We start from the raw sequence: 23,001 nt of genomic DNA on the forward strand, positions 1-23,001 counted from the left end.
TTCCGTAGGTTTATAAGCAAATTTACGTCGTATTTTAAGCTGCGATAAAAAAAAAATAATTTTAATAATAATTAAATAATAAGTATTTTATGCTTTAATTCTGTTTTTCGTGCAACTCTTTTTTTGTATCATCTAAAATTTTGGACATAGTGTCATCACTATGCGTCGATCTTTTGTCCCACTAAAAACAGCTATTTTATTTGGATGCTTTCCCACTAGAAATCAGCTGATCGCCGAAATCAAAGTCAATGTATATATATATAGTCGAGTGTGAATTTGCTTATATCTAGGAATACCCTAAATATTTTGTCACTGTCACTGACATGATGCATCTCATCTCATCCAAAGGATCGATGTTTTTCCATCTCTACTTGTAGCACTTGTGTCCGGCAGTCTTGCTGAATTTCGGATTGTGTTGATGACATTAATACATATATTTTAAGCAAACCTCTGATATGTATATTTAATCAGTTCACATACACCCCCGTTTTGTTGCTCGAAATTATAAAAAAATTTAACAAAGAAGCTGACAGGTGCATTCAAAGTTGCCACATCATTTTAATTGTTTAGTGCTGCCATGTTTTGGAATAAGTCAGCGCCAAAATTCAAGTAAATCAGCAAAAAACGGGCTGGCAGCCTTGGTTCGGGGATTTCTATAATTTAAAAGCTGGAATGTTGAAAAACGTTGCATTATTTTTGTGAAAGTTTTGTCAAATTTTTGTATTCAATTAAATTTAACTGTGTTGCAGAACTTCTCCCCTTAAGTCACAAAAACTTACAACTTTTATCTGATTTCAATTTAAGAATTTTCATCAAATTGCAAATTTTTTGCCGAATTATTGCTTAAAAGCAAACGACATTTAAATTGCGCGCCATTTGCTTTTGATAATTCGTTTTAAAAAAAGGTGGCAACTTTAAATTTCTAAAAACCTTTACTTGAAGTGTCTGGCAGCACTGTCAGCAGACTGTGCGCTAGAATGCTAACTGCTATGCAAACAACAAGCTGCCTGCTTTATGCGTGTGTAACCAGTATTTTAAATTTGAATTTAAATTGTCGACAGTTTTAGTTGAAATAAAACCAGGGAATAACACCGTAACCGGTACCGGAACCGTTAACCGAAACTAACCGTAACAAATATTTATTTTGGTTTGATTCTCTGAATAAAACACAAGAAATTTTTTTCTGTTTTTGTATACACATTTATTGCAAGTTTGTTTGTTTATATTTTTGTAATGCATGTTTCGATTTTTGTTTTTGACCACCGTGTAACTACCACATCAATGCATATTCGATAATATTGATTCATTTGTTTTTTTTTTGTTTGGAATTGTGTGTGGCTTTTTTTTTGTGTGTTTTGCGATGCCAATATGTGAATGTACTTTTATTTCTTGTTCATTTTTTGGTTAAAAAAATTGTATTCCTTTTTTTTTATGTGGTAAATTGAAATACTTTTTGCAACAATGCATATTTCAATAATCTGTATAATTACATTTTTATTTTTATTGTTTTTCTTTTTCTCATTAATTTTATTTATTTTTTCATTTCGTCACGTGCATTAGTTTAAAAGGAATATATAAGTATGTACATACTTTCGAGCGAACTGTGTATGTATTTTGTCTGAGTGTGTAAAAATACACTCTGAGAAATTTAATGTATGATGATCAAAACAAATATGACTGTACTTTTTTTCTTTTTTTGTTTACTATGCGCATTTTCTCTGAGTGTATGTATGCATATTTAAATATTCAATTTATTTAAATTCCATGTTTGTTTGCTTTATACATTTTTTATTTATTTTTTTACTTTGCTTTTGATTTATTTGGTATATTTATTAAACATTTAACAAAATGCGCTCATTATATTTATGTATGTATATGTGCAATGTATAAATGTGTGTGTGTGTTAGGGTTGTTAAAATTTTTAAGAAATAACAATTTCGATAATATTTGGATGTGAAACAAAAATATCGATATCAATATCTGTACTACAAATTAGTCGTGTTTCCACTTCAATAATATTAATATTAATGTTATCGTCGGAAAAAATATCCCAAAAAATTTCGAACGATACTTTTTTTTTTTATCAACAAGCCTAGTGTGTGTGTGTGTGTGTGTGTGTATTCGCCCATTTACTTACTCATTCGTAACTGAATAACATTTATAATAATACTTAATAAAAAAAAAACAACATTTTCTATACATATATATATGTATATTTATATATATACTTGTACATAAAACATTTTGTGTATTCCACGAGACTTAATTTAATTTTCTTTCGTTTTTATTTTTAAATTAATTTTTTTTTTTTTTATAGTTTTTGTGTTAAATTACTAACTACTTATACAATGTAATGTTAACTTGTTTTACTTGTTTTAATTTGTCCGTTAAGTTTTTCATGTTTAAATACTAAATTGTTGTTGTTGTTGTTTTTCCACACATTTTCTCTTACTTTCATTATTTGCTCATTTTTCTCTTTCCTCGACCAACTGCCATCTTCCATCCCACTCTTTACGCTTACGTTTTAAATGTGAACAATTTTTCTTAAAAAATATATACGTAATAATTAACATTTCACTATTTTTTTTTGCTTTGTTTTGTTTTTTCCTCGTTTTTTCATTTTCGTATGTTTAGTTTTCTCCGTTTCTCAATTGTGTATAAAATATTTTTACTACAAAAAATCACTCTTTGCAAATAAAACTCAATGCATGTTTTTTATATTATTTTTTTTTTTTGGAATTTCTGTTAACATTTGTTTGCTTTTCTCATTTTTTTAATGTTTTTTTTTGTTTTTTTTTGTTAGTTTTGATTTGTTGAGATAACAAGCTTAAAGCGATTACATTCAGTAAGTATATAGATCAACAATCCAATTATATAGTATGCAAGTAGTACGAGTGTGCATGTGTGTGTGTGTGTGTGTGTGTGTCTTTAAAAACACACGTACATATATTTACATATATGCAGGGTCTACAATAGAAATTAAAAAAATTATAATATATTTTGATTTTTATAAATATATTTAGAAAATCTTATAAAAATTCATTTATTTTGTTATTTTTTTGTTATATAATATTTAAATTTACATCAAAAGATTTTTTTTTTTTTATAAATATGATAATTGTTTTATGATTTTAATATACGAATTGAAGATAATTCTAATTTCAGCATAAATTATTGCAAATAAAAACTTAAATTAATTTTCAAGATAAGAATTGAAAATAAACGTTTTTTATTTTTCAGGAAAAAAATACCAAAAATAATCTTTTTTTTGTTTGTAATTTTTTGTATGTATATTACAATTATATTTTAAATATTTTGTATAAATATTAAATTATATAATAAAAATTTATTTCAGGTTTTATTTATTCGTATTTAGGATCCCTGCATATATGAATGGTTTTGTTTTTTAGTGTTCGTGATGTATGTATTTGTTTCTTAAATATGTATGTATATATGTGAGCCAATCGATCAATTTGTTTAAAATATTAGTTTGCATTCGACACTCTAAACATTCAGAAGACACACAAACAAATATCAACACAAACATTTAAATATTTAATTGTTTTCATTTCCATTTATTTTTTATACACTTATCTTTTTTTTATTTTTAATTTAGTTAAATCTTTATTTGTTTTGTTTTTATTATTTATTTTCAGATTTAGTTAGTTGTTTTATTAGCTTTCGAAGTGTGTAAATTATTTTCATTTTGTTTTGAAATTCAAAAACTATTTTCTTGTTTATCCGGTCTTTAACGTGCATCCATAAAGTGAGTGTGAGTGAGAGATATAGAGAAAGATTAAAATTAAAATCAATCAATCATATCAAAATATGAAAAATTAAATAAATTAAAATTTAACAATAATAAAATGAAAAAAATTTAAATTTAAAAGTTTTTGAATTTATTAAATTTTAATAAAATAAGTAAAAAAATATTTTTCGTTGTCAAAACAATAACTTGACTTATTGTCTGAAAAACCTGAAAATTTGAAAAAATTAAAAAAAGGCATTACAGAATTACATTGAATTAAATTGAATTAATAAAGATTTTTAAGTTCATATTCTCTTAGCACTTTCTCGTCTTTTGTTTAGTTTTAAATTGTTGTCTGTTGTTGTTTCACTTGTTTCTCAAAATCAGGAGTAAAACGTATATGTATATATGTATATGTATATATAAATATCAATAAATGTATAAATATGTACGTGTATATGCAATAACATTCATATCGTAATCATAATAATTAAGTAAATACATACATATAAATATGTTAATGTGTATATCTTTAGCAATTATTCACTTTGTTTTAAGTTTTCTCATTTGTCTTCATTTAATCTCTTTTTTTAAATTTGCCCAAAAGCTTTTGGCATTTGGAACATTTTCTAGATCGGCAGTTCCAGTTCCAGTTCCAGATTCAGTTAATTTTCAACCTGTTCTTTTTATAACACTTCACAATCGATTTATTGGGTTTGTGTGTGTATATAATTAACGAGGAAATAATGTTAATTATATTTTGTGTTTGTTTCACATTTCAATTAAATTAAATTAACCAGGGACCGTAATAATTAAATCGTTTCAAATATAAATTATAAAAACTTTTTTTTTGTTGATTTTCAATAAAAAATTAATGTGATGTTTGAATAAAAGAATAATGATAAAAATAAATTAATTAGATTTTTATTTAAGAACCATAGAATAGTTTTTATTTTCAATTTTTATTTTAAAATTGAATATAGCAAATAAAAAAATGCCAAAAATTATTAAATACATCAAAAAATACTAAGACAGTATTTTGAGTATTTTTTGGTGATATTTTGGGTATGTAGTTAATAATATCTATATTCGATATGATTTATTAATTTATTAATACACGACTAAAAGCAGTCAGCAAAATATAGATATTCAAAATTAAGCTATTAATTGTATTAAGAATTGACAAGTCAAATTATTAAATTAAAATAATAAACTAAATTAAAAAAAAATTGGGGTAAAACATTCTAAATTGAAAAAAATAGCTTATTCCATGGTTTTCAAATAAAAATTTAAATGTTATTACTGTTTCAAAATTAGTTGCTTTGATTAGAAGGTGAGGTTTATTATAAAAAAAACACAGGTGGAATTTAATTTCTTTGATAAAAAATTAATACTGAAATGAAGGTTTTTCTTCTGTTTCCCATTCTTTCAAATAATTGTGTATAGCTTTGGTTTTTTTTTCAACTCACTTATTTGCGATCCCTGAAATAAACAATTGAATTGCATTTGCTTTGCGCATTGTTTATTAACATTTAAAACTTAATTATATGCATATTTTTATTTATTTTGTTTGGCTTTTCATTCTCATTGCGTTCGTTTCCATTTAGCATTATTACGAGCTTGTATAAATGTTATTCATCATTTCAATTCTGAGCTGTTAACTCTTAATTTCTCTGTCTGTATTTGTTTCCATGCCTATGTGTGTGTGTGTGTGTGTGTGTATCTGTGTGCGACGCTTTGGGCTTTGCTTTAATATTCGTTTTAGTTTTAGTATTTTTTTTAAATGGTTTTTTTTTTTAACTTTTAAAAAGCTTTCAGTTTACATTTATTTGAAACATTTCTTTATCTGCCATTGGGCATCATTTTGATTAAATATACACCTATATTTTGTATATATACGAAGAGTTTGGGAGGTTTTTTTTTTAATTTTTATTTAATTAGTTTTGTTGTTTTTTTTTTTACATTATTTCCTTAAGTTTTTGTTGTTGCTTTTCGTTTTATTTGGTGTAAATTTGCAATTGCAGTCCGTTTAGTTTTTCTGCTTCGTCAATTTTTAATCGTAGCCTTAATAAAAAAAAAAAAAAAAATAGACAACCGATAAAAAACATTGCTCAATTGTTTGTTGATTAAAATGCATAGTACTTGTTGTTGTTGTTGTTGTTTTACTGTTATATTTTGTTGTTGATTGGGTTTTAACTATTGGTAAGACTTAGATATTTAAGATTAGGATTCATATGTGATTCATTCCAATCGCTTCAGAGCACCGTCTCCATTTCGGCAATTTCCGTTTTGTAAGACCTTTATTTTTTTTTTAAAGTTTCAGCGGTGATTTCAGTAGTGATTTTAGCGGTGATTTCAATGAATCAGCACATGGGCAGCGGTTGCAGCAGTTGTCGAATGAGAAATATTAACAAAATTCCAAAATGTTAGTTCAATCGAGATGCACAAAGATATTGACACTTAAAGTTACGAGTAGAATAAATCATGCAAACTAACATCAAGATGATATTGGAAAGGTAAATTCCGAGAGAGACCGTCTTTTTGCACGATTAAAATGTCTCAGCTATGTTGTGTGAAAATTTCAACCTCCTAGGTCTTATGGCTTGGACTGTACAATATTCAGTGAGTGAGTGAGTGAGTCAGGACAAAGAGATTTTTATAAAAAGAATATCTCAGCGTATCGTTAAAAAAAAAAAAAGTTAAGATATATCCTCATTCCCATCTACAAATAATTTATAGTAAATATCTCATCAGTCAGTGAGTGAGTGAGTCAGGACAAAGAGTTTTTTTATAAAAAGAATATCCCAACGTATCGTTAAATGTAAATAAATAAAAAAGTTAAGATATATCCTCATTTCTATAAATATCTCAACAAATCGATGGCATCAGTCAGTGAGTGAGTGAGTCAGGACAAAAAGTTGTTTATAAAAAGAATATCTGAGTGTATCGTTAAAAATAAAAAAAAGGCGGCTACAGTCGAGCACACTCGACAGTAGGATACCCTGAGCCCATGTACTCTTTTATAAAAGTTGATTGTTGGCCATTTTCAATGGGCTCAGGGTATCAAAAATTACACACGCGAAACTATGAACAACTTTCGGTTTTCTAAAGTCACTGTGCTTATCACTGCAGACTACGTTATTAATGCCTCACTGAACTAATACATCACTCGATTACGATTACGACTTGCGATTTACCAAGTTATATTATATTAAAGTTTATTATATTAAACTTATTTAAAATTAATTAGAAATTGATAAATGGTAAATCGTAATCAATCATGATTAGTTCAGTGACATAATAACGTAGTCTGCAGTGATAAAACCGAAAGTTGTTCATAGTTTCGCGTGTGTAATTTTTGATAGTTTATTATATTTGATTATGATATTTGATAAAGTTTATTATATTAAACTTATTTAAAATTAATTAGAAATTGATAAATTGGTAAATCGCAAGTCGTAATCGTAATCGCTTGCAATCGATGTAGCGTGTGTCAAGAGTAGCCACAAACTACAACTTTGCTCAGCCTGCAATCTGGCAGCACCCATTTTCCTCTCTCACTCTCTCCCTCTTACGCAACAAATTCAAGCCTGCCAAAGGCTGCTGCAGTGCGCGCGAAATTTGAAATAAAAGGCAATGTCTAATTTTATGAGATTCTTAAAGCGGAAAATGCTAAGTTTTTTTTTACAACGATAATAAGCAGATACTTATTATATATATATGTGTAAGGAATCGAAAATATTAATAATTAAAATTATTATTTTGCAGCTTTCAGTGCTCGGCAAAGATGCAAGAGTAGTGCTGCAAAATGATCGCTATTTCTCTCATGCAATTTCATACATAGCTATCAGCTTCTGCTGATTTTTGCCACGCAAAAATACATATTTATATATTAAACAATTATATTTTAATCAAATTGTATATTTGTATATACATAAATTATACATTAACATTTTCATTACATGATATCGATAATATTTTTGCTTATCGCTTAATTCTTATTTGGTACCCAAAAAAAAATGGGTACTAATTCGTTCAGTCTTTGTGCGCGCCTTGCATACAAACGTGAACATGCTGTCTCGCTCGCACGTTTGATTTGCCATGCAAATGTAATTATTGAATTAAATGTAAACTCCGAAATAACTTCTTTATTTATGGGTCAATCGTTTTGAAATTTTCAGGGTCGTTTAATACGCATACTTCTCAACTGATTGTTCAGTTAGGGAGTGCTATGTCAAAAATTGCGCCTGTAAATCGTTTTTTTTCAATTTGTGGGTGAAGGGGGCGTGGCATCAAAAATTGGAAACAAACTTGACCTGCGTATGGTATTCACAAACCTGCACTCCAAATTTGAAGTCTCTAGCACTTATAGTATCTGAGATCGACGCGTTCAAACAGACGGACAGACAGACGGACAGACGGACAGACGGACAGACGGACAGGGCTAGATCGACTCGGCTGTTGATCCTGATCAAGAATATATATACTTTATGGGGTCTGCCACCCCTCCTTCTGCCTGTTACATACATTCTGCCAAACACATTATACCCTTTTTTGCCCATTTTCAATGGGCTCAGGGTATAAAAAGTTAAGATAAATCCTCATTCCTATCTACAAATAATTTATAGTAAATATCTCAACAAATCGATGGCATTAGTCAGTGAGTGAGTGAGTCAGGACAAAGAGTTGTTTATAAAAAGAATATTTCAGTGTATCGTTAAAAATAAAAAAAATGTTAAGATAAATCTTTATTCCTATCTACAAATAATTTATAGTAAATATCTCAACAAATCGATGGCATCTGTCAGTGAGTGAGTGAGTCAGGGCAAAGAGCTTTTTATAAAAATAATATCTCAACGTATCGTTAAATGTGAATAAATAAAAAAGTTGAGATAAATCCTCATTTCTATTTACAAATAATTTATAGTAAATATCTCAACAAATCGATGGCATCAGTTAGTGAGTGAGTGAGTCAGGACAAAGAGTTGTTTATAAAAAAAATATCTCAGTGTATCGTTAAAAATAAAGAAAAAGTTAAGATAAATCCTCATTCCTATCTACAAATAATTTATAGTAAATATCTCAACAAATCGATGGCATTAGTCATTACACTGCAGCATTTTCCTTCACTTTCTTCAAACTCTGACGATTATAAGTAATACGAGCCTGGACCACTTGATTGACCTCAGTATCATCCATCAATCAATAGGTACACAGAAAATACATTCCCTACCCAAAATGAAACCAACAAGAAGAAAAAAAATCAACCAGAAACTTTAAACTATTGTTGTTAAAATGCTATGACGTCACAGCTACACACATGTGTGTGTGTGTGTGTGTGTGTGTGTGTGTTTGGGTAAGCTCATAAGTTAAAAAAAAAGATGGCGATATAAATCATTTCTTATGCATTTATTTATGATATGCTAGAATTACAAGTCTCCCCTCTGTAAATTCAAACACATGTTCATCAAATAAAGTGTTTAGCAGCAAAAGTCGAGTGTGCTCGACTTTTAAATGCTCAGCATAACATATAATGATGATAATGTTTATAAGATTTATTTTTTTTTTTATATTAAATTGTTTTAATTTAAATTACAAATAAAACTTTCATATTGAATTTACAGTTCTAATAAAAAATTTATTATTGTTTCGTAATTGATTTATTAAGAACAAAAAAAAAATTTATTTATCTTAAATAATAATAATATTGGAAATTTCTCTTTCTTTAAACATCTACTTATAATAAAGTCCAACGAACTTAATTACTATTTGGCTTAAGAACATAAGCTTATTAAATGAATAGTTGGAGTAAAAATTACTAACATAGTGTGCAAAAAGGAGCTCTTTGCATTTTAATTTATCTTGTTGAAGTTGAAATTTTAATTTTATTTCTTTCTACATTTCAAATTTAATAAAAAAAACTTTTGAAAATCTAAAAATGTTAACTATAAATTTATTCTGTTCCAGAATACTCCATTAAAAAATAGTATATGTGCGATTTTTTTAAAATCATTTTACATATTTTTTTTTGAGCAAATTTGCAAATACAATTTATCTATGAATTTTTTTTTTATATTCTTTGGGATTAATAAAGACATAAAGGTGTCTGAATCTATTGAAAATCTCTACAGGGTATACAAAAACTATGGTTTACAATAGACAATCGACACCTAAGCCTTTTTTTTTTTTTTCAACTTTTGGTTCACCTGTGCTGCAAATGCTCTTGGCGAAGTTCCAAAGTGTTTTTTTTTATTGTTTCACATGGGATGAATACAAATGTACGTGTATCTGAGTATGTGTATGGATAAAAGTACTCATAAGTATGTAAATACTTATTCATATCTCTTTTCTATTCTTCTCCATTTCTTTTAATATCCTGGTCGGGTATATTCAAATATACAAAGTGATAAAATTACCAGTAAGTTCAAATTACATTTTTTTTTGTGATAAAAATAAATAAATAAATTAAACAAATCAAAACAAACAAACAAAATCAAACAAAAATCCTTAAAAATCTCCCTCTTTTTTCTATTCACTAGAATTCACTATATTTGTCTGTTGTATCGAATTTTTCCAATCTATAAATAGACCAAAACAATAAAACAAAATTAATTTCGTTTTTTATATTTAAAAACTTAATGGAATATTGATTAATCCAATGTTTAATTTGTCTAATTTCCCGGATGAATCGAAATTCAATGTTAAATTTTAAACTCTATGTTTAGTTGTAACTTACATCATTCGCTCAAAAATTTATTAATGTACGGGGTATTTCTTATTCGAGCACACTCGACTAAAGTTTTCCTACAGTTTTTTTTTTGTTTTTGTTTGTAGTACGGACAACTTTTTGGCAGTTTTATTCATGCGCTTAATTTGTACAATTTGTTGGAAAGTTTACAGAGCTTTTTTTTGTGTCATGTAGCATGATACGTGTTACGTGCCAAGCACTTGCCTCACACACACACACACACACACACACACACACACACACATGAATCTAAATCGCGTGGTTCCCATATAAAAGTCCCTCTGCCTCTATAAAACTGAAACCGAAACAAAGAAATGCTCGCAACACAGAACCGAGATCAAAGACCTCGGAATATGCAAATTTTTGTGCCAACTTTTCCACCCAGAGGGGTTGAATTTTCCCAAATCACTAAAACATATGTCGTTTTGCTTTTTTTTCGGTTGATATGTTTAGATGCTGCATAAAAAACAACTACTTTCTACCATTGGGGTTATTATTGCTATACCCCAAAGGGGGTATATTTTGCTCAAATTGATGAAACATATCTCGGTTTGTTTTATTTCTTTTTTGGCAAATTTGTTAAGATACTAAAACTATTACCACAGTTTAGCATATACTTTCCACCATTGGGGTTATTATTCCAACTTGGGAGCGTTGCATTTTCCGAAATATTGAAACATGAGTTGCTTACATGTAACAGCAGTAGTTCAATTACTTTTCATGCTTGAACGTTAAGTTCCTTCTTTGTGTTACCACCCAGAAGGGGGTGTAATTTGTGAAAATTTGATTTATATGTGAACTGTGAATTTAAGACATGAATTCTTAGACATGATATTGAAATTATGGCATATAACAAGAGTTTTCTATTCACTTTCCACACTTGGGGCTAGGAATACGACTTGCTGCTTTTCACCCAAAAGGGGTTTAGTATTTTTTTTAATAAATCTCAAAGTTTTTAAGTTATAAAAGTCTGACTTTTATATTAAGTACAGAAATGATTTTGCAAATATTAGAAAAAAAGTTTTATAATCATTTTCCTCCCATGTGACTGGCATATCGTCGTATAATTAACATAAAAATATCAGTTTCCCAACATTTATTGCTCATCCCTCAGTCAGTAAGTCAATAAATGTAATTAGTAATAAAGATAGTGATTAGAAATTGAAAGTACATACGAGCACAAGCAAATAGACATTCAGGAAGGGAAAACAGCTTAGATTGGAGAGGGTCAATGATTGAATGATGGCACAAATTGAGGTCGAGTGGTTCCACTAAATGTTAAACTGGTCAATTCAATGCTGCAATTTTCAATGATATTCATGCCCTAATGGATTTGATTTGATTTCTTAATCGCAATGTGCGCAGATCCCGTATTTGAAATGGCAACCTGGTCTGTTCTGGACAGGAAGGAGTTTTAAGAGGGAAAACGCCAGAGTCGGAGTGCTCGACTGTTAATTGCCCAGTACCCATATTTTTGATTCAGTCACCATAAATAACATATATAAATAAAAAGAAAAAAATGTAAATTAAATACATGTTAATAAAAAAATTACCGCGAATAGATTTTTAATAAATAAACCAAATTTTGTATCACAAATTTAAAATTTTATATATTTTTTTGAAATAAATAAACAACAAATGAGAAAAGTAAACATTTAATAAATAATAGGTTCATATATAGCGCAAATATTAAATATAAGAAAAAGAAAAAAGTTTAAAAAACTTTTATGACTGGCATTAAACCACAAAGCAATTGCTTAAGGTTTAAAATAAATTAAACTATTTATTACTTTTGGCTTATTTCAATTATCTTTCCTGTTTATAAACCAATCGTATAGCAAACTTTACGTGTCCCAAATTTCAAGAGCGTAGCTTCAAAATTGCTTTTGTTTTACGATTTTTATCCATTTCCGGGAGCTTAGGGAGGTGCGGCGAAATGGTAAAATATTTCTGATCTGCGCGCAGACTATACAAGTATTGTCACCAAATTTAGTTGCTCTAACTCTTATACTCCCAGAGATCTAGATGTTTATACAAACGGAACAAAACGAACACAAGCTTATAAGCCTTTGTATGCTTTGGGTACCGGGCTAATAGGTAGAAATGTTTGGGGTGGGGCTAGATAACGTAATATAGAGAGTGTGTCGAAAGCAGACGAAACTGTATGCAAATGGTCACACACACACACACACGTACACACACACACACACGCTTCCCTTGAACCCACAATCCGCAATTCATAGTACACAGTTTCCTTCACAGCGCGGATGTGGAACAAAACCCAAATGAATGACAACAGGAAAATGTGTCGGAAATTGTGCTGCTGGGACTATGACGAGACTGGTGTCTACACAGTGTTGCCATCAAATCAGGAAGCGAGATAAGCTAATTTAATAAAGTAATTTCCATATATTTTTATTAGAGCAGAAGCTGAAGCAGGAGCTGAATGCCTGGCAGGAACATGGTCCACATTTTGGACTGAACTGGACTGGACTGGACAGAAATAACAACACTGAAATGTTATACTAATCAATTGCTTAATTGAATTATCACAGAGTACACTGGGAAAAATGGCTAGATTAAGTTATAATGTTAATAGCAAAAAAAACTGTAGAGCATATCATTCATTTATAGTATTTTATAGTACAAAAAAATTGAAAAAATAATAAGAAATTAATTGTATGATTTACATAAAACACTGAATGCTATTTTTGCCACTATCTAGCATAATTATATACGCTAAACTGTCGATTTTGCCCACTGTACAATGTATGGGGAACATGCTTAACGATGTTACTAAATGTCATGTGGGGAAAGCATGCAAGACCGTCATGTAGGGTGGGTAGGAAAGTGGTTAGGGTGGGTAGGGTGGCACACAATAATAGAAAACTTACCACCTGTATAAATCTTGAGCGCTGGCAGCCAAACTGAGATTTCCGAGCAACGGTGGACGCTCCTTGAGATGATGATGATTCAGCAGATCGGACGAAGAGGCCAGTCTGACAAAAAAAAAAATTAAATTCGAATTTTCATATTATAAAATTGAGACGAAAAAAACTGCGAAGCAGAAGTTTGATTCTCTATAAGATTTTAATACATAATACTAAAAATAACCAAAATTTTGAAATCAAACTTTTAAAAATTAACAAACCAAAAACAAAATTTTTTTTCTATCATTATTACAGTTCTAATTCTTATGTTATTTAGATCCAGGAGAGTCTTTATTCCCTCTTATTTAAATTTTCTAATTTTTGAACCTTTTTTTTCTAAACATCTTTTGGTTTCTTAAAAATTTCCAACTTATTTGGTTTCTTTGTTTTTGTAATTCCTTCATATTCCTACATTTTAGGAAAAGTGTGTATATTTAAGATAATAGATACTCTAAAAAAACATATTTTAAGTTAAAATTATGCAGTCTTAAGACATTCAAACAAAATTTAAGTTTAAATTATTAAAACCAACTTTACTTGAAATTTTGGAAGCAATTTTTTCTGAATATAGAATCAAGTAATGCCCATAAATACATGTATTTTCTAATATAAATTTCCTTATTGTTAAACCTTAATTTTGAAAGCTTATTTCGGTTTTTTTTTTAAATTTTGGTACATAGTTTTTTTTTTTGTTTTTTAATTCTTTCATCTGAAATACTTAAAATTCGAAAATTAAAATTTTAAGGTAACAGATACCTAAGAAAAAATTTTGTCAAATTTTAAGACATAATTAAAAATAAAATTTAAGGAAATAAGTCCAACTTTTATTTTGATACATAGTTTTGTTTTTTTGTTTTTTAATTCCTACATCTGAAGTATTTTAAATTCAAAACTTTTAAGGTAATAGATACCTAAGACAAAATTATGTCAAGTTTCAAGACATTTAAAAAATAAAATTTAAGGAAATAAGTCCAACTTTTATTTTGATACATAGTTTTGTTTTTTTGTTTTTTTAATTCATACATCTGAAATATTTAAAATTCGAAACTTTTAAGGTAATAGTTACTTAAGACAAAATTTTAGTCAAGTTTTAAGACATTTAAAAAATAAAATTTTAGGAAATAAGTCCAACTTTTATTTTGATACATAGTTTTGTTTTTTTGTTTTTTAATTCTTACACCAGAAATATTTAAAATTCGAAACTTTTAAGGTAATAGATACCTAAGACAAAATAGATACCTAAGACAACATTTTGTCAAGTTTCAAGACATTTAAAAAATACAGTTTTAGGAAATAAATCCAACTCTTACATAAAATTTACAAAATTAGGAAACCTACTTTGATTTCCTTCAATTTTATAGCTAGTTTTGTTTCCCTGCTTTTATAATTCATATGAAAATATTCGAAATTCATATGAGATGTAGGGTATTTTGTAGGCTCTTACCTCAATTGCGGCGCTTTGATGCCGTGCTTGTCCATGACCTTCTCCAGTTGACGCACCCGGAGTCTGGACATGTCCAGCTCGTGTTTAACCTTCCACAGGTGCGTGTCGCAAATGGGATCGTTGCATCGATGCTTTTTCAAGATCTCCGTGGCCTCGAAGACGGCGCCACGAAATGTCAACGATTTGCCCATGGACAGCGAGATAAGGGCACAGCAATGACCGCCATCTTTTTTGGCCAATCTCTTGCGAATGTACTTGAAATAAACGTGTTCCAGCAGCAGCAATAATGCGGCCAAAAGAATGCCAGCCATGAGCAGTAGAAAGGCCGACAAGAACTGCTCCAATGCCAAAGGATCTGATGATTTATGCTCCTGTTTACCCGGTCGACAAGTGCCTGTCATCCAATAGCGACGCAGTCTCTCCAAATCTCCATTGGCTCGGAACTCTAAAAGACGCTTGTTGAACATCTGCACGTACTTGGAGTTGCGACTAAAGGCGAGTCCATAGCCTGAAATGTGAAGAAATCAAACACATGGGTTTATCAGAGAAGAATGCATCGAAAACTCTATATACTCCTTGATAAAAACAATTTTTACTGACTGTCTGGAGGCTTAGTGTTTGAAAAATCACAGTTTTTAATTAGTTTTGTCATAGACTTTAACTTTTTTCATACTTTTTCCATTCATTATCATTCTGTAGCCAAAACGGTAGGAGCTAGGAGGCTGAAATTTGTACACAACACAGTTTTTAACTAACATCATTATGTGACTGAATTTCTTTATACATATAGATAAAACTCTTTGTCCTGACTGAATGACTCATTAATTATAATTCTGAAAGCAAAACCGTAAGAGCTAGAAGGCTATAATTTTGACACAACACAGTCTTTAATTAACTTCGTTATGTGATTGAATTTCTTTTTACATATAGATAAAACTCTTTGTCCTGACTGAATGACTCATTAATTATAATTCTGAAAGCAAAACCGTAAGAGCTAGGAGGCTGAAATTTGTACACAACACAGTCTTTAATTAACTTCGTTATGTGACTGAATTTCTTTATACATATAGTTAAAACTCTTTGTCCTGACTGAATGACTCATTCATTACCATTCTGGAGCTAAAACGGTCAGAGCTAGAAGGCTGAAATTTGTACACAACACAGTTTTTAATTAACATCGTTAAGTGATTGAATTTCTTTTTACATATAGATAAATCTCTTTGTCCTGACTGAATGACTCATTAATTATAATTCTGAAAGCAAAACCGTAAGAGCTAGAAGGCTGAAATTTGTACACAACACAGTCTTTAATTAACTTCGTTATATTATTGAATTTTTTTATACATATAAATAAAACTCTTTATCCTGACTGAATGACTCATTCATTACCATTCTGCGCCCAAAACGGTCAGAGCTAGAAGTCTATAATTTTGACACAACATAGCTGAGGCATGTAGGTAAAAACAGCCTGAATTTGTATTTAATTTTGTGTTTCGACCCTGCAATTTGTTTATGGCAAAGCATGCCTACGATGAGGAAAACCTTTCTTGGGACTGGGGAATAATTCTTATAACTCACTTGACAAATATACTCGTAATAAGCACTCCATTAACATATTGAACAAATTTAAAAATTTTGTATGCTTGTATTATATTAAAATGCGCTTACCAGTCATGGCATACCAGCTGCCCACAGTCATCAGGCGACAGTCCTCATCCTGGGCAACCAAATAGTCCAACACGGTGCCGTCATAGATGAAGGAATCCAGATTACCATTCAGAACAGCGGCAACGCCATCAGCTACGCTTGTCTTATTGTATCTGTCAAATGAAGAAAGAAACAAGGAATTGAACATCAATTGATCCTAGTTCGTTAGGCAATTCGCTACTTACTGCTTCATGTAGTAGTGCATGTCCTTAAAGTACTTGTGAATCGTCGAGTCCGTGTGGCTGTAGGGAATCGTGCCGTATTTGAATGAAGGCTTGTGTGAATACGGATGCACCAAGCGGCTGTCGTTGAGTCCACTGAACTCGTGGAACTCCTCTCTGCAAAGAAACGTGGGTGAGTTAGGTTCACAGTAAATAATATAATTATAATTTGAAAATATTTGGAATTTCGTTACTCTAGAAAAAGTTAAATATGCATTGTTTCAACTTCTCTCAGCATTTTTTTACAAAATTAATTAAATTTGAATGCAGAATGAATTTAGGAGCCAATCCATGATCAAAATGACATTCTGTTTGAAAATCGGTTTAGTTTTGACAAAGTTATGAGAGTTTAAAGTTGGTCAGACTTAAGATCTATCCACTTTACAAGTCAAAATTTTTGTTAAATTTGACATGAATTTTTACAAAAAAATGAAGTGTCTCAGAATCAAGTTTAAAGTGTTATTTTATACTAATAACGATATTAGAAGTCGATTTAAAGTGTAAGCTTGAGATTTAAAATTTTGAATTTTAAAAATTTCAAAGGGGGGACCCTTAGCATCGAATCCAAGACTTAGGGAAAAATAATTTTTTTTACAAAATTAATTAAATTTGAATGCAGAATGAATTTAGAGGCCAATTCATGATCAAAATGACATTCCGTTTGAAAATCGGTTCAGTTTTGACAAAGTTATGAGAGTTTAAAGTTGGTTAGACTTCGGATCTATCCACTTTAAAAGTCAAATTTTTTGTTAAATTTGACATGATTTTTTACAAAAAAATGGAATGTCTCAGAATCAAGTTTAAAGTGTTGTTTTATACTAATAACGATATTAGAAGTCGATTTTAAGTGTAAACTTGTGGTTTAAAATTTTTAATTTTCAAAATGTCAAAGGGGGGACCCTTAGCTTCGAATCCAAGATCTAGGGGAGAATAATTTTTTTTACAAAATTAAATAAATTTGAATGCAGAATGAATTTAGAAGTCAATTCATGATCTTAAAGACATTCCGTTTGAAAATCGGTTCAGTTTTGACAAAGTTATGACAGCTAGAAGTTGGTCGGATTTTGACCTAGCTCTTTAACTTATTACGATGTAAAAAGTAGAGTAAAACTTTTAAGTTAACATAAAATGAATTTTCCAATTTTTGCAACATTATTTCAATGCTAATTTAAAAGTTATGATAATACTTATAGGAACAAAGTGAAGAAGGGAGATCTTGAGTACTAACCTGGTTATCATGAAGGCCGCCAGGTTGGCAGTGTAGATGGCAAGGAAGACGACGGCGAAGAGAGCCCACACATTGGTCATGAAGCGTGAGGTAAAGCCACGGGGAGAATCCACATGAACGGCCGCTTGGAAGAGTACCGCCCAGACCAGCCAGTAGGTGCGGAAGAGGGAGAACCGATAGGGTGTAACGTTCGTGTTCTGCAGGTACAGCTTCATGTCGTAGCCGCTGGGTGAGAGCCACTCGAAGAGAAAGATCATGAAAGTAGCTGCCTGGATGGCGACGATGCCAACCTGTTGATTTCAACAGGAAGCGGGAAGCAGGAGGCAGGAGATATCGGGATGTGGCAGAAGCAGAGATAGATAGAGAGAGAGAGACATAGTAAGCATATTGGACTTACCGGATGAGAGGTAGCTCTAGACCAAGACAAGTTATAACTACAGCTACAGTCGAGCTGCTCGACTGTTAAATGCCCAGTATCCGTATCTTTACATGCGCTGGATTCAGTCAACATAAAATTTCAAAATAAAACAAAAGTCAGAAAAAAAAATATAAAAGGAAGCATAAAAAATAGAAAATCCTTCCTAGATTCAAATATTTTTATTATTAATTTTTTGAGACAAAACAAGCAACATATAATTATAAAAAATTAATGAATTATAAAAATATTAAATGTTCCAGAAATACAAGCAAATTTAATTTAATGAAATTTAATTCACATTTTGTCAAATCTTTTGACGTTGTCTTTCATTATCTTCGCTGTTTATTAACAGATTAAGCTGAAATTTTCAGACAACTTGTGTTAAATAGTAGACTTTACGTGTCCCAAATTTCAAGACTGTAGCTTTAAAATTGCTCTTGTTAAACGATTTTTCTTCGTATGCGGAGGCGGAGGGGGCATGGCTAAATGCTAAAATAAGCATAATCTGTTTGAGAGCTTAACAAGTATTGATACCAAATTTAGTTGCTCTAGCTCTTGTAGTCTCAGAGATCTCGATGTTGAAACGAACGGACTGATAGAGAATTTCACAAATTGACAGCTTTTGTGTACTAGTTACAGGGTACTGGGTAGTGTCTACTAATAATGATGATCGGCTACTTACCAGCATCCAGGAGGCCGTATCGAAGGGTTCCAGAAAGGCCGTGGGCGATATGATGCCCGTACGTTTGGCAACAACGATGGCAATACCGGTTTCCATGAACGGTTCGCTAAAATCGACGACCGCTTCGCGCTCGGTGTTGATCATGAGAGATGTGAGTACCATGTCCGTCTTGCGGTTAACCAAGTCGGCAATTAAACCATTCCATTTACCATTCTCAAGTGTACCCCATTTACCATCTTCAACCCGTACCAGTTCGTAGGTGAAGCCGAGCTCCTCGGCAAATTTCTCGAGCAGATCAATGCAAAAGCCACTGCAGCATTGATAGAAGGACTCATTGCGGTGTGCTTGACCCACATCAATGTCGGCGGCCATCTCATGATCGGCAGCGACACGGCAGAGCACACCGCGGTCCATTAAACACTTGCCACTGACTGGATCAGCGGGTGACAGATTGATATAGGGTGCCTCCTCGAGGAATGTGATCTTTAAATGGAATTTCTCGGGCACACCTTGCGGCGGAGCGTGCGAGTTACCTGGCCACGCAATATCGCGTATATCCAATCTCTGTGTCTCCCACGACTTCCATACCCCAATCTGACAGCAATTTCCAAATCCATTTACAATACAAAAATACACAAAAAAAAAAAAGCCAAGTTTTTTTTTTTTTTTTTTTTTTGCATATTATACAAAGCAATCGTGATTATGATCATGATGTTGTATGGTGTTTAAGGTGTTTAGAGTGCCAGAGAAAGATACAATAAATTTAAGAACAATATTGTGAGTATATTGTGAATATTGTGAATATTTTCTGTGAGCAAGTGAAAGTTGCATGCAAAGCACTTAAAACTTACCTCCTCCCAAACGAGATTCTTATTGTTCGCACTGGGCCGAAGATTCATGATCTTAAGCTCCGCCGACTTCAGATCACCATCTGCAGTGAACTCAATATTCGGCTTGTTCAGATCCCCCTCAATGGACACGTTGCGCAAGTACTTGAAAAAGCTGGCAAGAATAAATAGATTAGCAAAAATTATAGTTAAAAAAAGCACCAAAAAAAAAAAAAAAAAAAAAAAGAAAACATAAGTTGAGAAACTCAACTAAGAAATACATTTAGATTTAACAAAATGCGACAAATCTATTTTAATAATATTAGAATCTTTTTTTTAAGCTTTTCTGACTTAATTTTTAATATCTTTTCAAATACTTAGTTGTACATAAAGGAGCAAATATTTTAAAATTAAACAAAAAAAAAAAAAAAAAAATTGAAAGATACCAAAATAAAGAAACAAAACATTAGAAATGGAACATAATTAGGAAAATCATTTAAGAAAAACTATTTTGTGTAAAAAGCTTAGGAAAGTCTACACTAATAATATTAGTACTTTTTTTTAAATTATTTTCCTGACTTCTTTTGAATTATCTTCAAAAAATTCGAAAGACTTAAATTAAAAACAAAATATTGCTTTAATATTGTAATTATTTCAAAAAAAAGACAAAAAAACTATGCAGAAACATTCTTTAAATACTCTTCCTTATTGTGTAGAAATGTCATATTCATATTTTGACATATTCATGTGACAATAAAATAAAAACTTTCTTTTATCGAAATATCAGTCTTGAATTTAAAGCCAAATTCAAAGGCTTTCTTATTTTAATTTAATAATAACAATTATTTTGTTTTAAATGGTTTTCTAATTTTGTCTTGGTTTTCAAGTTTTCTTATTCTAGGTATTATTTGTCGAATTTCTGATATATAGGCACTCACATCTCTCCATTGTCCCAGCGACCACGACCCTCGTCCTCGCAGGACAGCGACTGTGTGGTGAGTCGTCTGTCCTTATTGGCCGGATCTGTCAGATAGGCTTCCACACCATAGCTATAGATCTTGATGGCATTCGATATTTCGTTCATTAATGCGGCGCTGCTCGTATCGAAATGAACCCCGAGCATTCCAACTGGAAACTGCGAATGTGCATCCTTCTTCTCAATCACCGACTGACTGACAACCCAGACATAATTCTCCCCCGTTAATTTCATTTCCTCGGCGGCACGCAGAATGGTAATGGCCTCCGTTTGTGTGGCATAGAGAAGCATCACACGTGCCTCGCTGTTCACCAGCTCCATGAGATCGCTCGTCCGGGTCACCACAATCGAGTTGAGTATGGTGAACTTGAAGTGTTCCTGCATTTAGGATTGTTCAGAAAATATAGTACAAATACAAAACAACATTGCATAAATTTAAATGCAGAATGAATAAATATTTAAATTCATAATTAAAATGCTATTCCGCTTGAAAATCGGTTTAGTTTTGATCAAGTTATGCAACAAAATCAAAACCGCGATCTAAAGAAAAAAACTTTCCTTAACTAAATTAAATAAACTTGAATGCAGAATTATATTAAAAGCCAAAACATGATCAAAAAGACATTTCGTTTGAAAATCGGTTCATTTTTGACAAAGTTATGACAGTTTGAAGTTGGTCTGAACTTTGACCTAGCTACTTTACAAGTCAAAACTTTTGTTCAATTTAACATGATTTTTTACAAAAAAATGAAAGGTCTCAGAATCAAGTTTAAATTGTTGTTTTATACTAATAACGATATTAGAAGTCGATTTAAAGTGTAAACTTGAGATTTAAAATTTTGAATTTTCAAAATTTCAAAGGGGGGACCCTTAGCATTGAAAATCGAAGACGAGATCTAGAGGAAACTAATTTTTTTTACAAAATCAATTAAATTTAAATGCAGAATGAATTTAGAAGCCAATTTATGATCAAAAAACCATTCCGTTTGAAAATCGGTTCAGTTTTGTCAAAGTTATGGATGTTTAAAGTTGGTTCGACCTTTGACCTAGCATCTTTAAAAGTCCAAGTTTTTGTTAAATTTAAACGTCTCAGAATTAAATTTAAAGTGTTGTTTTATACTTATTACGATATAAGAAGTTGATTAAAAGTGAAAACTTGCGATTTAAATTTTTTTAATTTTCTAAAAATTTAAACTAAAAATTCGAACCAGCTGGTTGAACTTTCCCATATTGATATTGTTACTCAAATATCTGTTTTGACAAAACTATGACAAGTATTTCAAGAAAATTGTACAATTTATTAGAAACACAAACATTCTTAGAAACGAAAACACGTATAATTTTAAGTCGTGCCTAGATATTAATATAATATTTTTTTTAACCAATTGTTATCGATATTGATATGTTTCTTTTGTTTTAACCCTACCTGCATCTCTGCCACACGTTCCCGCACCGCCTGCACAAAGTCATCGTGTCCGGCAATTTGTGAGGTCACTACGGAGAATTGATGCCACTTGTATCTCTCCAAAATGCTCAACATTGCTGCACTTTGATGCTCAATGCTCGGTGCCAATTGCAATTGGAGTGTCGACTGCGACGCTCGTCGCTCCAATCCCGAATTGTCCGCATTCCAAGAGATCACCGGTATGCCCAAGTATCCGGCCAATTGCAGAAAATACTGAGCCGAGGCTGTGCTGTGTCCAAATTGCTCGTTGTTCATCATGTAGAGAATCGCCGAAACATTCACTCGCAGGAATTCCTTGCAAAGCGTGCTCAGAATCGCTGTAAGTAAATAAAAGTAAGAAAAAATGGGTTAAAAATCATTGAAATCATCGTTAAATCTTTAATTTAATCATATTCTTGATCATAAATCGTTTGAAATACATTGATGTTCCTGAAAAATCGAACTCCTTAAAATTCCTAATGTCTTTTCTTTATTTGTTTGTTGTATAAATTATTTTCAATGAGCAAAAAAAATCGAAGCTACGATTTAAATAAGTTTTAAAAAGTATATTTGATAGGAAGAAATATTTTATAGTGTGCTTTTGGACACCACTGATATACATAAATGA

General features: G+C 30.9%; 1 protein-coding gene across 2 annotated transcripts; it reads right to left on the reverse strand.

The window, feature by feature from the left end:
- Positions 1-5,729: 5,729 nt before the first annotated feature.
- LOC117794232 (glutamate receptor ionotropic, NMDA 2B) lies at positions 5,730-22,667 on the reverse strand. 2 transcript variants are annotated; one of them, XM_034634805.1, is made up of 10 exons: positions 22,356-22,667; positions 20,892-21,307; positions 19,978-20,128; positions 19,127-19,720; positions 18,027-18,316; positions 16,763-16,915; positions 16,539-16,690; positions 14,871-15,378; positions 13,394-13,495; positions 5,730-6,046 (listed from the first exon to the last, which is right to left on the reverse strand). In XM_034634805.1, the coding sequence occupies exons 1-10, from the start codon at positions 22,650-22,652 to the stop codon at positions 6,004-6,006; spliced, it is 2,706 nt and encodes a 901-aa protein (XP_034490696.1). In that variant the 5' UTR covers positions 22,653-22,667; the 3' UTR covers positions 5,730-6,003. The 2 variants fall into 2 exon arrangements, with proteins under 2 accessions (XP_034490696.1, XP_034490686.1); XM_034634795.1 differs by having other exon boundaries at positions 13,391-13,495.
- Between the last annotated feature and the right edge of the window lie 334 nt (positions 22,668-23,001).

The sequence above is a fragment of the Drosophila innubila genome, chromosome X, assembly GCF_004354385.1.
Source record: "Drosophila innubila isolate TH190305 chromosome X, UK_Dinn_1.0, whole genome shotgun sequence".
In the NCBI taxonomy this organism is placed as follows: domain Eukaryota; kingdom Metazoa; phylum Arthropoda; class Insecta; order Diptera; family Drosophilidae; genus Drosophila; species Drosophila innubila.

What these genes read in the sequence shown, in the direction of transcription:
- LOC117794232 (XM_034634795.1), bottom strand. Translation starts at nt 22,652, where the DNA reads ATGATGAACAACGAGCAATTTGGACACAGCACAGCCTCGGCTCAGTAT. An exon ending in AACGTGTGGCAGAGATGCAG is followed by an intron (nt 21,308 to 22,355) that starts GTAGGGTTAAAA and finishes TCCTAAATGCAG; the next exon opens with GAACACTTCAAGTTCACCAT. An exon ending in GCTCAAGATTTATACAGGTG is followed by an intron (nt 6,047 to 13,390) that starts GTAAGTTTTCTA and finishes AAAAAAATAAAG; the next exon opens with GTCTTACAAAACGGAAATTG.